This window comes from Ipomoea triloba, chromosome 5 (assembly GCF_003576645.1).
Source record: "Ipomoea triloba cultivar NCNSP0323 chromosome 5, ASM357664v1".
Lineage (NCBI taxonomy): Eukaryota > Viridiplantae > Streptophyta > Magnoliopsida > Solanales > Convolvulaceae > Ipomoea > Ipomoea triloba.
This window is the reverse complement of record NC_044920.1, coordinates 1,206,059-1,222,875: the sequence shown is the minus strand read 5'-3', so window position 1 is coordinate 1,222,875 and position 16,817 is coordinate 1,206,059. Positions and strand designations below refer to the sequence as shown.

The following is a 16,817-nucleotide window of genomic DNA, read 5'->3' as shown; positions in this document are numbered from 1 at the left end:
TGTGGTTAGCCTAAGTATGGTGCATTAAGGCTTATGGAATTGTAGTTACTATGTTTAGATGAGATGTAATAGAATAATCTCATGCATAACATAGTAACGCCGAGTGTAGGATAAATGCACGATCACAAAATAGTGGAGTGTGATGATACATGATTGAATGCTCTAGTGTAAAAGATTGAGTTAAAAAGTTAAACCGATCAAAATCAATGACGTGAGAGTTACATAATAAAAAATGTCCCTTGACATGCAAGGCAGTGAAAAACAATTCTTATTCATCTATATAAATCATTGTATTTTTTAAATTTTTTTTTAGAGAATTAACATATAAATTTTTGTATATTGTAACCTATTAGTTTATTGTATATTAATCAAAAGACTTTTCTAAGACTAAAATGGTACTAACTGCCCAATGTCTAGTTTTCATAAACCATTTCTGTCTTTCTAATACTAGTATATTTCTCTCGCATTATTCACTCAAATTCGTGGTGAGTTTGGAACACAAAACCATCAACATATGAAAATTTCAAATGTAAACTTAAAAGCTTAACACTATGCTCAAAGATTAATATATATATTTCTTCTGAACTAAATAAAGATCAATCTGGGAAATGAAGTTACAAAGGCAGCTCTAAGATCACTGAACTCTACCCAAGTTTTCAGTACACAATATCTGCAAGTCTGTAATGCAAAGCAGTATACAGAGAAATGCTACTTTACGCGACTACAAATGAAATGGCCACAAATAGGACAGAAAATCTTAGTTGAAAGGGGGGTGAGAGGAGGCTTCTTTTGTTCCATTTCTTTCCACGGGAAGGGCCGCAAACTCTAGACACGATAACGAGTTTCCTTGGTAGTGTCTAATGGGATTGCTTCTGATCGTCGTCATCTTCTTCATCGGAGTCACCACTCTCACGGAAACGCGGATTCTTCTCCTGCAAAGACATTTAGATTATGCATTAATAAGAACTAACATAATCCTAGAGATTCTTGGGACGTTGTTTCCAGCCCCCAAGTAGTAGCAGATGATTCTAGGCTAAAAAAGTATGTACATTTTTACTATCGAGGAGAAAAGCAGTTCCGGTAAACAGATTTTTCAAATGCAGAATCACCAAAGTTTCAAAATATATCAGACTTTTTCAATACTCAATATATATTATAGGTGGACAAAATGTCAATTTGGAAAGAGATGGAAAAAAAATAGAGACACAGGACAGGCTAATACATAGGGCGATGGGGAAACAAAAGGATTATTATCATTGAAGGAATTTACCGGTCGAGCTTCATGGTCGGAGTCTCTCACAGGTTCACGGCGGTAAACTCTCTTTGAGTAATCAAGTCTGTGGCGATCATCTTCACGATGTCTCTTGCGATAGTAATCTGTTACGTCAAATATGCATATGCACAAAAATTAACTTAACAAAAGGAACAAGGGAATTGAAGGAATACAAATCTAACTAGTTAGCAGTTCTGGGATCACCTCTGCCATGTCGATAAGAACCCCCATGTCCACCTTGCCGACCATCTGTCACACATCAGATGTCAGGATGTAGTATATGTATCATCAATTAATAGAACATAATTGAGAAAAAATATCCATGTAGACTATCCCAAATGGATTGAGAGTAAAGCTTAGTTTATAGTTTACTATATATTTTGGATTTTAATACTTTACTATTCTTTAAAGCATGTAGGTGGGTCACTACTCACTATGATAATCTAAACGTAAAAGATCTCTATAGCATAAAAGCACAGAGCTCTTGCCCATTTGCAGTGCCTTATAATTCCAAGCATAAATTAGAAGTGCCTGAATTTAACTCTCTTATGTCAAATATTCACTATAGAAAGGAATGAGTTCATTAATGAGAAGATGTAGAAGAATATTAGGCATCATACTTAGAACAATGAGCTAATTAGGCTAATAGCCAGAAAAGCAAAAGTGCATGATTGTGAAAAGTATGCTTTTCTATTATTCTTTGTTCTTTTCTTTGTGCTTTCTGGCTATGCACAAATCTGAATAACACAAGGGTAGAAAAGCCTAATTTTCACAACTAAGTGAGGTGGCACATAGAAATAAAGTAACAAACAATGAACACAATTAGCCAACAAATTCTAGTAAATGATAAGTAATCTCATGACTCAGAAGTGGCACATAGAAATAAAGTAAAAATCAGAGCACCAACATAAATCAGCAAAACAAATTCAAGTAAGAGTTCATATTATTGACTAGGTCTGGAAAAACAAACAAAAGAACATACATACTAAAAGTGGAATTGAACTTACATTGAGGTGCCATAACAGGTGGGAAGTTGCCCAATGACCCAGTACCATAATCCACGAGTTGTCTTTGCGCTTCCAACTCCTTCTGCACCAACTTTCCGTAACCACCCCTACGTGCTGCTAATTAAGGAAATCAAACATACCCCTCAAGCTCCTTAAGTATTGATGAGTAAGAAAAACATCAACGTAATTAAGGCCTAAGGGCATTCTTTTATTAAGCCTCATGCAATTTGCCTTAAGAAGAAAACTCCACCACAAAATCATACTTAGATGAGGAATTGAAGAAAGATATATTTAAGCTGAATTCAAGAATTTTTATTTATGAAAGAAATAGAAGATGAAAGCAAAAAAGGCTTATCCAATCTCCACTTGTTCCATGTCCTTGCTCACCAATATGTAAATTCTAATAAAGTATCACACAATTCTCACCTTGAAAGTCTGAACTTTACAAAATGCATGGCCTTGCAAGATAAAGGTTGAGTAAAATAATATGTTTGTTGCTAATTTGCTATAATGAACAAAGAGGGATATGGAGTAAGTTCATTGCACTCTACCAAGCATTGGTAGTGGTCTTGGGAAGTTCATAGGCCAAGAAGAATAACTCTTGGGAAGCATAAGTCATGTTTGCAGTAAATAAATGAAAGCATCAAGAAAAACTGAGGTTCTTTGAAGGAAATTTTCAAAGCAACATGTGTACCTCATGTTCTTTCCTTTCATTTATTGTTTGTTTGTTCCTTGAAATGAAACTAGAATCTGAGAAATGGTTGATTTTATCATGCAATGCAAATACGGACTTGAAACATAAAGATGAAATCAAGGTAAGAGCACAGCGCAGAATAAAACCTCAAGCATTAAGGTAGATACAAATTAAACCATAACAAAAGAAAATCATAGATGCACAAAGTTTAAAGACAAAACTTTGAAACTTTCAGAAGGATATCTGGATCATAATCAGTGCGATATTCATCACGTACCTGAATTAATAATTTAAAAAATAAAACAAAAACAAAAAGAACATGGATCAGAGAAAATGAACAATTTATATTGATATAAGATCATGAAAAAAGTAAGGAGAAATTACTTGTCCTCCACTTTTACCACGACCCCACTGTCTGCCTTCCTGGAAACCCCAATCAAAATCTACACGAATAGGACGATCATCAAGGATTGTCCCACTTATATATTTAACTGAATCTTCAGTATCTTCTCTAGAGTAGTACCTGGTATGAAAATTATTTAAAATTAGTGATTACTTGCTCATCTTTCAGCACTTCCCTTTCCTCTACATGAAAGAGCACAAAATTTAGATTGATGACAAACTATTTCTAGCTAACTACTAATTGATACAGAAGCACAGAACAACATATAAAAGTTCATTAGTTTAACAAGGCCAAAAAATCAGGATGCCAGCAAACTACTAAAGTTTACGGATTAGATTTAATAATGGTGATATACTGACAAATAATTTCTGGCTAACAAGTATGGAGTACATGATACACAAACACAAAAACTAAATGCAAAATTTCATTAGTTCAGAACAAGGAAACAAATTTCAGTAACCACTAGTCAAATGCTGGTAAACTTTATAGGGTAAAGTTCTACATGCAATATATAGTAAATCTACCCAGATAGCAAAAGTTAGGCAACCGTAAAATGTACATGATAGCATATGGCAATAAATAAGGTCCTTCCTGTGTTTTGTGAGAGAACCATCCTGCTTCTATTGCACACAGAATGCCTCATGAAGATATGATCAATTAGATACAGCATCTGTTTTTAAGGCAATTATAAATAAAAAGTAAGGAAAAACGAAGGGATCAAGGTTAAAGGTGTACATCACAAAACAGAAACCACATGGAGTTCTGCTGTTCTTGTCAAGACCCATGACAATCTTTTTTATCTCTCCAGCACGAGAGAACAACTCGTAAACTTGCTCCTCAGTCGTATAGAAGGACATGTTCCCCACATAAACAGTAGTAGATTTAAGCAGAGCTTGCTCAAATTCTTCCTGTGACCCCTGGAACCTTCTATCTCTGTAGGCTGAAATCTTGCTGAGATCCTAACCATCACATACAAGCAAAAAAAAATAAGAAATAAACGAAAAAAAAAACCCACAAAATATGAGAATTAAGAACATAACATAATACCAAAAATTCTAAGAATCAAAATTTCAAAAGTTCATATAGTACATTCCAATTTGCTTCAAATTAATGCGTTTGTAGTGAGCTACTGTTATCCTCCCTCCAATGAGAGATAAGCAAACTTTACACGATTTGTGCAGTATATTCAGCTCAGAAGTTGTGCTTTCGCCGAAGAAGAAAATCTTAAAAATCAATGGCAATGAAAAATTTGCTTCACAAATTCGAATCGGTAAACACAAGTCCACGCATATATTCATACAAAGATATATAATTAAAGGGGGCGTTTGATAGATCACCTTGAAGAGAGATGCCATTGTTCTTTCTCCTCAAAGAAATTCTCGCAGAGTCCCAGGTTAGCCCTAGCAAGAACTGAATGCTCTCTGTGCCCGACTTCCCTAAACCGGTCTGGCTGAAAGCCGGTCGAACGTAACCTCGTGAATTTACACCTACACCCCTCGTTAATTCAATCCTTATACCGACCCTAGTCCAGTACGACGTTGTTTTTGAACAACAATTTATTTAATTTTGACAGGAACTATTTGATTGTTCAATCGATGTCACAATTTTATTTTTTTTTTACTATAAAATATGTGTATAGGTGGTGTGTGGTTAGTTTTTATGTCGGTGTATTGTGAAATTCTGTGCATATAAAACATATATTCTCTACTTAAATCATATGAAAATAAGTAAATTTATTTGTGTTGTGAGTATTTGTGTCTTGTGCTATAAAATTTGTACCGGGTATAAATTCTATACCTAAAAAATAATTGTATCTATGTAACACACAACATATTCTGTGTCTTTATGTTATGAATTTATGAAGTTGCTACTTTTGAGTGTTTTTGGAATGCACATAATGATAGTATATGAATTGGTTATTGACTGGGTTCTCAAGAATGATGCTTTAATGGTGGTGATAATGTAAATGAACTATGATTTACGATTACATTATGAATACGTATATTTGTGAACAAGTTGGAAGGCGCTTGTAAGTCAGTCGGTCAGTTTACTATATGATGATCGAGCGGTCTGAGACTGAATAATATTACAAAGAGTTAATACCACAAATGGTCCTCTGACTATTGGGGTAGTACTTCTTTTAGTCCTCGATTTTCAATTCGACCACAAATGGTCCTCTGACTTTCATTTTTGACCACAAATAGTCCTCTGTTAAAATTTATGTTAAATAGGTGTTAAATCTAGGGGTAATATCGTCAAATTGATTAATATTATTATGATTAATTCTTGTTTAGAATTATATGACAACATAATTAATTTCAAACATTAATAAACATTAAGTTAATAAATATAAAAATAAAATGGACGTGAGAACTTATATAAATGAACAAATTAAATAAAAATCCATGATTAATGTTCACAATTTGTACTTGATTAATTATATTAATTCAACGGTAGCAGCTTTCAGTTATGTCCCAAACAAAATGTTTGATCGATTAATGAAAAGTGAAAATTATTAATCGACCATGTATGAACAACCATGAAAATGATGAAAGCATGATTTTTTAAAAAAAATCTTCCATTTTAGTCTGTTGGTTAAATTAAAATAGATAGCTCTAATATTAAATCTTAATTTTGTACGCATAATTACGAGAATAAAGTGTATTGTCTTTTTATTTATGAGTATTTATATTTGTTAATTGTTTCAATTATGCTTGTTGGTGAAAAATTATAAACATTTTTATTTTATGAACATTATATATATCAATTTAACGATAATACCCCTAGATTTAACACCTATTTAACATAAATTTTAACAGAAGGACTATTTGTGGTCAAAAATGAAAGTCAGAGGACCATTTGTGGTCGAATTGAAAGTCGAGTACTAAAAGGAGTACTACCCCAATAGTCAGAGGACCATTTGTGGTATTAACTCTATTACAAATAACAAATGACTTTGAGTGGATGGTTGCAAGTAGTGAATGTATTGCTATCTAGAGTGAGTCTCATATGAAGAGACGTTACAGAGTGCAGGTTGCAAGTAGTAAGTAGTTGTTGTTACAATGAGATGAAGATGAGAAATGAGGGGAAGATCTTCCTATTTATACTAACTATATCGGTCTACGCATTTAATGCACCTGCAAGTGGCTTGATATGATCTTCTCGTTGGCTTGGCCAGACGGACGCCTCGCAAGCTACGTGTAGGTTGATTGATCGAGGCGGCAAAGCCCTTATGTATGTAGGTTGTCAATCGCCGCTTTGCAGGTGCAAGTTGGCCCTCATTACTTGTTGTGTAAGTTAGGTATTCCGCTTGCAGGTTGCATCATTTTGTAGACCGACCGGTCAACCTACGGTAGACCGATTAGATGGCTTTCCGCCGAAGCGATTCTAATTGTGATCTAGAACATCTTCTTTTGTCACGAGGTCTATCGGTACGCGCGGTACAATTAATCACAAGTGATTTATTCCCATCAAATTAATGCTATGACAAACCGATTTGGTGACTTCTTGACGGACCGACTATACGGATTACTTCTTTATGCGTATTTTCCAACCAGGTGTTCACATCTGCTATTGCTTCCAAAATGAAGAAAGTCACAAGCCGTTGATCTAACTATATTTCAAGCTCCAAGTGAGTCTAATGGTATGCGAGCTAATGTGGCTATTGAAGTTGATAATTCAATATTTAGCAGGGCCTCCGAGACCGTTAATTTAAGGATTAAGTTATCTAACCAGGACTCAAATTAAGGGTTGGAATGTTGGTGTAATGTGCTTTTACCCTTTTATCATTATAAATTATTATAGTTGTTTAATATTTTTGTTTAATAAAGTCTAGATACGTCATTTTAGAGACACCCAAATAACAAAAATAATAAATTTCACTTTTGGTCCATAACTATATACATGAATCACATTTGATATTTGATTATTAAATTTTTTAATTAGATGCATGAGTATGTAATTTGTATCACATCTAGTCTTATCGTCCAATTTCTTGGCTAACTATTACCGAGAGTGTTCCTTCTGAAAGAAGCTAATGCAATGCTCATTTCATAAGTGTTCATTTTGGGAGAAACAAATGCACTGCTCATTTTAGAAACTGACAATAGTTCACCGGAAATTAAATTCTTTTTCAAGAACAAAAATATTCATTGGGGCACATTTATAATTTTCTAAAACTAAATCAACTATGCTACGCTAAGTAACTCGTGATCTGATAATCACTGTTACTATTTCAATCAAGAATATTAACATTATTGTGTTGAGTAGAGAGTATGTATATGTTTGATTGAAGTACAAAAAAACAACAATGCTACAACCTTAATTTCATCACCATCTCACCGTTAACGTTGTTGAGACCTCCGCCAACTGCTTCTTCGATGCACTCGAGGAATCCATTCTCTACTCTTCCCTCATAAGAACATCGCCATTGTTTCAACAATCATTCCCATTTCTGCTTCTCAATTCTCTTCAATTTCCCCCATTTCAAGAAAAAACCAAAAAATGTCTCGTCTCCTGCAGACTACATTCATCCCCACTACGCCCGCCTCCCTGCGCCGCCACTCCACCGGTGCCCCGCCGCTGACCCGTATTCGTACCCGAACCCGCGTGGTGGAATCGAAGATCCGAGAGATTTTCATGCCCGCATTGAGCTCAACCATGACTGAGGGCAAGATTGTGAGCTGGGTCAAGTCCGAGGGCGACAAGCTCGCCAAGGGCGAGTCCGTTGTCGTTGTCGAGTCCGATAAAGCGGATATGGATGTCGAATCGTTCTACGATGGGTTTCTAGCTACGATTATTGTTCCCGAGGGAAGTTCGGCTCCCGTGGGTTCCCCAATCGCGCTTTTAGCAGAATCCGAGGATGAAATTTCGATTGCCCAATCGCAAGTCCCGTCTCCTGCCCCCGCCGCCGCCGGAGAATCTAAGCCCGCGTCTTCCCCGGCAGTGGAAGATGTTTCTCCGGTGAATATTTCTTCTTCTGCCGCCGTCATTGAGGCGGTGGCGAAATTGGGGTCGGCGGCGCATCCGGCGTCGGAGGGAGGGAAGAGAGTGGTGGCATCTCCTTATGCGAAGAAGCTTGCTAAGGATTTAGGGGTTGACTTGAGGGGACTTTCCGGGAGTGGGCCCAGCGGGAGGATTGTTGCTAAGGATGTTGAAGCAGCCGCAGCCGCCGCCGTTTCTGCTGCCGTGAGTGGCGGCGCCGCGGCAGGAAAACCGAGTGCTCCGGGGGTGGAGTTAGGGAAGACTGTGGCGTTCACTACTATGCAGAATGCTGTGAGTAGGAACATGGTGGAGAGTTTGGCAGTGCCCACATTTAGAGTAGGGTACAGCATTACTACAGATGCACTTGATGCCCTTTACAAGAAGGTAACTTTGTGCCATTAAATTAAGGCATTGCTTTATCAATTGATGCCTGCACTGATTATGCTTCTGTGTGACATTGCTAAACACTTGTGAAAATGTGGATTATGGGAAAGAAGTGAGCTTTTGTGAGCTTAAATAGACAGTTTGAACTATCAGGCCAGTAGCTAAATAGGCATATAGTTTCCCCGCGAGGCTAGCTTAGTTGGTTCGACCAATCACCTTAAAGTCTTGCTCCAGCGGCTGTGTGGGGTTTGAATCCCACTCGGGAACCTGAGGTAATGGGGAGATCTTGACCGATCAGAGGGAGTGAAGACCCCTTGTGCCTAGAGTGTATAGGCAGGGGTAGGAACCGGGGATAGACAGGGCTGCTCGCGATTTACCTCCTCCAACCCCTCTTAGGCAGGGGCTCGAGGGCTTAGGATTAGTTTGGCATTAGCTAGACACCTAATGTATCAAAAAAATAGGCATGTAGTTAATTGAAAAGTAATCAATGAGAATATGAGATGACTAAATGAGTGTGTATCTTTAGACAATATGTTGTTTTGGAGTTCCCCAAATTTATATAGATTGCTTGCGAGAATAGCTTTCTTTGCATTTGAATGATGTGTTCATAAAATTTGGGGTAGTGTACAGGGAGTACAGGCAGGGGTGGGAACTTGGGGACTTACGGGGCGACTTGCGATTTACCTCCTCTAGCGGCTCTTGGACAGGGGCTCTGGCGCTTAGGATTAGTCTGGTGTTAGCTAGATACCTAATGTATAAAAAAAAGGCATGTAATTAATTGAAAACTAATCAATGAGAATATGAGATGACTAGATGAGTGTGAGTCTTTCGACAATATGTTGCTCTGGAGTCTGGAGTTCCCCAAGTTTATATAGACTGCTTGTGAATAGCTTTCTTTGCGTCTGAAGGATGTGTTCATAAAATTTTTAGATCAAGTCGAAGGGAGTTACGATGACAGCATTATTAGCGAAAGCTACTGCTCTTGCACTCGTTCAACATCCTGTTGTGAATGCAAGTTGTCGAGATGGGAAGAGTTTTACGTACAACAGCAGCATCAACATTGCCGTTGCAGTGGCTATTGATGGCGGGTTGATTACTCCTGTATTGCAGGATGCTGACAAGGTCAGTTGATCGTGTTTATCTTTAAGTTTGTTCATGTCCCTTTTCGAAATAGACTTATCCTTAGAGGGAATATGTCGTGTCGTGGATTTGACTACTATGTTTTAACAATGGTTTTGTGATATTCCGTATAGATTGATATATATTCATTGTCAAGAAAGTGGAAGGAGTTAGTTGATAAAGCTCGGGCCAAGCAGCTCCAGCCTCAAGAATATAATACAGGTATTTAGTTAATACGGAGTACAAAATATTATTCTTCCGTAACTCAGTCCAAATGGGAGCTGTTTTCTTTTCTTAGCTATAAAAACTCTCTTTCTTGACCAGATCAGTTACTGATCGTGCATAACTTGATAATACTTGGTATATGATGCACGCAAGTATCGTTCCTCTTCTAGTATTGTTAAACTAATGTGTTTGAATGTGGTTGTTTGAGGTATTAGTGTATATTGGATGTGATTCTTACGAGGTGCGGTGAATCGATGCTCACATTTTTTATTTATAAATTGCTAGTGGAATGTAAGGGTGTATACAGTATACTTGTGCACTACCTGCTTTACACCAAATTGGGACTGTTTACTTGGTAACCACGTGGTTACAAGTTCGACTCCCAATGGGAGTGACCTATTGGCTTTCTTGGTTTGAGCCAGACAGCTATGGGCAACCTAGGCTGGTTTACCTCCTTATGGTCCTTTGCCGGCTAGGGCCACAAGGCAGGGTTTACGCAAATGCACACCCTCGGGGTAGTGGTTGTGGGTTTCCCTCGTCACTCAAAAATAGTTTTACAAACAATGAAGGGTAGAAATAACCAAATACCGATTCAATCGATTGCATTAAAAGAGAAGCCACTTGTTAATAAGATAAAATAACAGAAAACTAGGGCTTTGACAATACGTATTATTGCAAAGGAGTCCATTGAGCTCTGTCTGAACTGATGTAGTTGTATAATCAATTTCACGCAATAAGATGTTTTGGATATGCTATGATGTTTAGCTTATACATCAGTGAAAATTGATTTGTTTTCATGTATTCTTTGTGTTGCAGGCACTTTTACTCTATCCAACCTTGGGATGTTTGGAACAGATCGATTTGATGCCATCTTACCACCCGGAACTGTAAGCATTTACAACTGAGTTACAAAAAAAGCTCGTCTTTTTTACAAGATTTCCCAAATGTTGTGTAGGGTGGATCCATGATTTGAACAAGTGGAGACAAATCTTATTTATAAGATTTATGAAAAAGGATTCATACTACAAAATCTTAAAAGAATTCAACCGCTACTTTTGTAATTCATATATGAATGGTACGTTTGAATTGTACCTTTGCAGGGTGCAATTATGGGCGTGGGAGCTTCGATACCAACTGTTGTTGCCACGGAGGACGGAAGGATTGGCAAAAAGAACCAAATGCAGGTACATTTACGGTTCTCTTAAGGAGCCTTAGAATTTTAGTACTTAATTCCCACGACTTCTTACGGTTGAAAAATGCAATACGTGCCAGGTAAATGTCACTGCTGACCATCGAATAATATATGGTGCTGATCTGGCTTCTTTCTTGCAAACCTTGGCGAAGATAATCGAGGACCCCAAAGATCTTACCTTCTAGTTCTTCCTCATCATTGAAAATTCGAGGTTTTATTTTAGTGTAATTGCTCTATAGTTTTTAGTTTCACGATTGCAATTATATATGCCACCCTAATTGCGGTTGAGAAGAAGAGAATCAACAGAACGAACAAATTCTTTCGAGTTTAAACTATCGTTTACATTTTTTGTGGTCATGAACTCAGGTGCAACGAACAGCTGTTTCATCAGCTCATTTATATGAAATTTCAATTGTTTGAGTTTTTTTGAATCAACTGGAAATCTTACATTAAAATGTTGGTGTTAGTAATCTCTTGTAGAGCTCAAAGGGCTGGTCTCTACATTTGGGTGTTAGTTCTTCTCTGTATGTCAACATGTTCATCTTGTGCTTGCTGAATATTCATTTCACCCAAGGATTCTTAGACTCCTCTCTCACAACATGTATGATTCATGGAATGAATTATGGAAAAATAAAATTTTTATTTTTACTATTTAGTTTGCTACAAGAATATACTTACAAATTGTATTTTCGTGTTTGGTTAATTACTTTAAAATAAGTATATAAATTTTGCTTTCTTAGCAATTGCAGAGTTTGTATTTTATCCATTTAAGAGTTAATTTAGACATATCTTACAATTTAACACACCCACCCCTCCTCAGGCTAAGGCAAGAGCGAAAATCACAAATACTATAAATACACAAATAATCACAAATACTAAATACACAAATAAGTCATACACGATTAGAAACACTATAAATATATTAATCAATCAATTATTAATAATTTCATAAACGTAAATTTTATGAAACAAGACCTTTATTAATTGAAGCAATGACATTGATCATAACTTGGTGTGAAATAAACTTTGCCATTAATTTTTCACTTGTTATACTCTTATTGTATTAAAATATTTTTCACGTGAGATAGATTTAATAGAAATTTCGTGGGAATTGAGGTTGAAAGTGACCTAGTTGTTGTGCTTTCACAGCTTGAATCTCAGCTTCAACCTTGGCTAATTGACATTGAAATCATAAATTTGTTCATGCAAAATGGTGATTATTCCAACAAAGTGACCTAGTTGTTGTGCTTTCACAGCTTGAATCTCAGCTTCAACCTTGGCTAATTGACATTGAAAATCATAAATTTGTTCATGCAAAATGGTGATTATTCCAACACAACCATAAACCGGAACCTGAATCCGACAATGCGCCTCGTAGTACAAGGATTCTGCAACATCACCTCACTCATGCTCTTCCACTTTCGGCATGTTTTTATGGATTCTGCAACATCACCTCACTCATGCTCTTCCACTTTCGGCATGTTTTTATTCACAACAACAAATTAACAACTCCTTGTGCAAATTAACAATTTTCTGAATCGACTATACACCCCCCCCCCCCCCCCCCCAATATATATATATATATATCCCGTGCACACCCATTAGGTAGTGATTGTAAGTTTTCCTTGTCACACGAAAATAAGAATAGAAAAAACAAGAAAGATACAAACTTGTAACCACAAGGTTACCAGTTTGAATCCCAACCTTCTTGGTTTGAACCGGTCCGCTATGGAGTCCTTTGTCGACATGGGATTTGCCCAACGCACACCCTCGGGTAGTGATTGCGGGTTTCTCTCGTCACCCCAAAAAACAAAAAAACAAGAGATAAAGAGTTTTTGTTGAAATTTTTTACGATTTTTGATGACACACATATATACCTGGAGCATCTTGGCAACGTTTCTAGCACCAAAGATTCTATGAACGAAAGAAAATCTTTGAGGATCCATTGGAGGAAAATATGGCAAAAATATGCAATCTGAGGGACACCTCCTTCTCAGTTTCTTGCAAGCTGCACATCGGCGGTTACTACTTGAGCTCATAACTATCCTTTCCAGACATATCAATGCATAATCTTATGAAAATCTCTACTCACAAAGATAGGATTCTTTGAATCTTTGTGTTTTGAAGAACAAATCTTTCAAAATTACATAGTATCTTTGCTAATATATTTGTGTATATATATATCTTGGAGAGTATGTAGGTGGTAGGAGAAATTTTGAAAAATAACGGTTGTGTTTCCTTTTATTTTTTTCTCCTTTTAAAAAAATAATGTTTTAAAAATTTATTTTGATACTAAATATAATTTTTGGTGTTGTAAGAAGGAAAGTTACCAGTAGGGTTTAAATATTTTTTATTTTTTTTTGAAGATATTACCATACAGATTATTATTTATAGGTTTTTAAGAAATAAAATACTTTATTGATATTGAAACGATTAAAATAATTTATTTGAATGATACTTAATCAAGAAGACTTATAAAAAATTCTGGTAAAATTTTAAGGTTTTAGCTTTATGGAATATTATGAAAATCATTCAGAATTTTGATTGTCGCCTTAATATCTCCATATTCTCATTTTAAATACCATTTGATAGAAGAAGTCATTGTTGGTATGCAATATCGAAAATTTATTAAATAAACTAAATTATATTGAGACATAACCGAAATTTTTATGTATGACTCCACATCTGGTTCACAATTAAAGGCAATGCAATATAATGATTATATATATAGTATTTGACTTATTTATGAACATGTAAGATATGCTTGATACAATATATTCGATTTGATTATATAAAATATTTTATAAATACTCATAATGTTCTAAAATGTTACAAAATTTACTATATTTCTATAATTTTTTCTGCATTTTTTTTAAAGTTTTATTTATAATGTTTTAGCATTTGTAGTCATATTTGATTCTTAAAGAGATGCGGACAATTTCTCTTGAATTCTCAAAGAGCAAGAAATTAAAGAATAAGAACTTCGAATTAAACTATCGAACTTAAAGTAGTTCACTCAAGTCTTGTAAATTTCTATCTCATTCTTTCTTTCAAAGGTTTTTATTTTTCGTTCTATGAACACCTATTTAGCAGTCATTATATCGTGGACCGCGGTCCACAATGTATTATGGACCACGGTCACAAAACGACGTCGCTTTAATAAGTGGAGAAACGGCTCCCGTAAATCTCCGTAACTGATACTACAGTTCATCTCAAATGATACTACAGTTGTGTTGAAGTCGTTTCATCCGTCTAGAACTGCAATTGTGTTGAATTGATACTGTAGTTGTGTTGAAAGGGAACTGCAGTTGCGCGGAACGGATGCCGTTTCATTCGTTTGTTTTTGCGCCTATTTAGAATGGTAACTGAGATGCCATTACATCACATAGTAGTTGGCATCCTCATTATATATATATATAAATTAAAACTTATTGCATTTATTGAAAAAATTTTAAATTATTTTTAAAAATTACTAATATATATTTCATCAAAAGTAATAAATACAAATGGAAAACATAATTAGTAATTAATAAATACAAATAATAATCTAAACACAATTCATATATACATAAAAACAAATCTATACTATTAATAAAAACAAAATCCTCCATTTTAACTTCCCGTCCAAAAACACTACTATACTTTTAAGGTTGCATAATATTATAAAAATTAGGATAATACAATTTCAATTCGTACTACAATTCCTAATATAATATATTCTTTCTTTCTTTGGTATTCATAATACAATTCTAGATTAAAATTACTAATTGTAATAATACAATTCTATATTAAAATTACTAATTGTAATAATACAATATATATACTTCCCAACGTAATCTATACTATTAATAAAAATAAAATCCTCCATTTTAACTTCCTGCTGACTATAAAATAATATATGGCGCTAATCTGGCTTCTTTCTTGCAAACCTTGGCGAAGATAATCGAGGACTCCAAAGATCTTACCTTCTAGTTCTTCCTCATTGAAAATTCGAGATATTTTTTAGTGTAATTGTCTGATAGTTTTTAGTTTAATTTCATGATTACAATTATATATGCCACCCTAATTGCGGTACGTGAGAAGAAGAGAATCAACAGAATGAACAAATTCTTTCGAGTTTTAAACTATTGTTTACATTTTTTGTGGCCATGAACTCGGGTGCGATAAACAGCTATTTCATCAGCTCATTTATATGAAATTTCAATTGTTTGAGTTTTTTGAATCAACTGGAAATCTTACATTAACAAACGTTGGTGTTAATAATTTCCTGTAGAGCTCAAAGGGCTGGTCTTTACATTTGGGGATTAGTTCTTCTAGGTATGCCAACATGTTCATCTCGTGCTTGCTGAATATTCATTTCACCCAAGCATTCTTAGACCCTACATGTATGATTCACAAAATGGATTATGGGGAAATAAAAATTCTATTCTTACTATTTAGTTCGCTACATGAGTATATATACTTACAAATTGTATTTTGGCGTTTGGTTAATTTAAAAAATAGAAATGAATAGACATACAAACATATACAATTGTGTACCCAGACAAATAAGTAATATTTATTTATTTGAATTTTGATTAAATTAGGGTAATTTGGGCCGTAATAAAAGAATAAATCTAGATAACTCAATAATAGTTAATACTAAATTATTCAACAATAGTATTTCTATGACTAAAAAGTCTTATTATAATTCTATTTAGTATTTAATCTTGTTCTAGAGCATAATTTATTTCGTTAACTAGTTTAAAATAAGTATATAAATTTTACTTTTGGCAGAGTTTGAATTTTACCTATTTAATAGCCAATTGGGAGAAAAATAGCCAATTGGGAGATATCTTACAATTTAACTCATCCACCCCAGAAATCGAGGTAAGAGAAGAAATAAAAAACACAATAAATACACAAATTATTCATACACTGTAATAAGAAACACTATAAATATATTATTCAATCAATTATTAATAATTTCATAAACATAAATTTTATGAAACAAGACCTTTATTAATTAAAGCAATGACATTAATCATAACTTTGTGTTAAATAAACTTCGTCATTAATTTTTCACTTGCTCTAGTCATCACATCCTATTAAAATATTTTTTAGGCGATATAGGTTTAATAAAATTTCGTGAGAATTGAGATTGCAAGTGACCTAGTTGTTGTGCTTTCACAACTTGAATCTCAGCTTCAACCTTGGCCAATTGGCATTGAAAATCATAAATTTGTTCATGTAAAAGGGTGATTATTCCAACACAACCATAAACCGGATCTTGAATCCGACAATGCGCCTCGTAGTACAAGGATTCTGCAACATCACCTCGCTCATGCTCTTCCACTTTCTGCATGTGTTTATTCACAACAACAACAACAAATTAACAGTACAACTCCGATCCTCATGCAAAGAAGCTCGCTTATGCAAATTAACAATTTTCTACATGCTCTTCCACTTATATATATATATATATATATATATATATATATATATATATATATATATATATATATATATATATATATATATATATATATATATATATC

The 16,817-nt window shown here is 34.8% G+C and overlaps 3 protein-coding genes across 3 annotated transcripts in view; 1 reads left to right on the top strand and 2 right to left on the bottom strand.

The window, feature by feature from the left end:
• Positions 1-550: 550 nt before the first annotated feature.
• LOC116018692 (nuclear cap-binding protein subunit 2) lies at positions 551-4,841 on the bottom strand. Its single transcript, XM_031258655.1, has 8 exons — positions 4,715-4,841; positions 4,113-4,336; positions 3,359-3,497; positions 3,218-3,251; positions 2,281-2,391; positions 1,478-1,522; positions 1,271-1,377; positions 551-932 (listed from the first exon to the last, which is right to left on the bottom strand). The coding sequence occupies exons 1-8, from the start codon at positions 4,730-4,732 to the stop codon at positions 858-860; spliced, it is 753 nt and encodes a 250-aa protein (XP_031114515.1). The 5' UTR covers positions 4,733-4,841; the 3' UTR covers positions 551-857.
• A 2,806-nt stretch (positions 4,842-7,647) lies between these two features.
• On the top strand, positions 7,648-11,715 carry LOC116021173 (dihydrolipoyllysine-residue acetyltransferase component 5 of pyruvate dehydrogenase complex, chloroplastic). Its single transcript, XM_031261783.1, has 6 exons — positions 7,648-8,744; positions 9,675-9,866; positions 9,998-10,085; positions 10,905-10,975; positions 11,189-11,272; positions 11,361-11,715. Exons 1-6 carry the CDS (start codon positions 7,881-7,883, stop codon positions 11,463-11,465), a joined length of 1,404 nt encoding a protein of 467 aa, XP_031117643.1. The 5' UTR covers positions 7,648-7,880; the 3' UTR covers positions 11,466-11,715.
• Positions 11,716-15,633: 3,918 nt separating this feature from the next.
• Positions 15,634-16,817, bottom strand: part of LOC116019595 (LOB domain-containing protein 24-like) — a 2,722-nt gene continuing 1,538 nt past the window's right edge. Inside the window, exons 2-3 of the mRNA XM_031259868.1 lie at positions 16,432-16,618; positions 15,634-15,659 (exon numbers count right to left, since the gene is read on the bottom strand). Coding sequence (XP_031115728.1) covers positions 15,634-15,659; positions 16,432-16,618 — 213 coding nt within the window. The remainder of the gene's footprint in view (positions 15,660-16,431; positions 16,619-16,817) is intronic.

What these genes read in the sequence shown, in the direction of transcription:
- LOC116021173 (XM_031261783.1), top strand. Translation starts at nt 7,881, where the DNA reads ATGTCTCGTCTCCTGCAGACTACATTCATCCCCACTACGCCCGCCTCC. An exon ending in GCCTCAAGAATATAATACAG is followed by an intron (nt 10,086 to 10,904) that starts GTATTTAGTTAA and finishes TTTGTGTTGCAG; the next exon opens with GCACTTTTACTCTATCCAAC. An exon ending in CCATCTTACCACCCGGAACT is followed by an intron (nt 10,976 to 11,188) that starts GTAAGCATTTAC and finishes GTACCTTTGCAG; the next exon opens with GGTGCAATTATGGGCGTGGG.
- LOC116018692 (XM_031258655.1), bottom strand. An exon ending in GTGGTAAAAGTGGAGGACAA is followed by an intron (nt 3,252 to 3,358) that starts GTAATTTCTCCT and finishes TTATTAATTCAG; the next exon opens with GTACGTGATGAATATCGCAC. An exon ending in ACCTGTTATGGCACCTCAAT is followed by an intron (nt 1,523 to 2,280) that starts GTAAGTTCAATT and finishes GATGTGTGACAG; the next exon opens with ATGGTCGGCAAGGTGGACAT.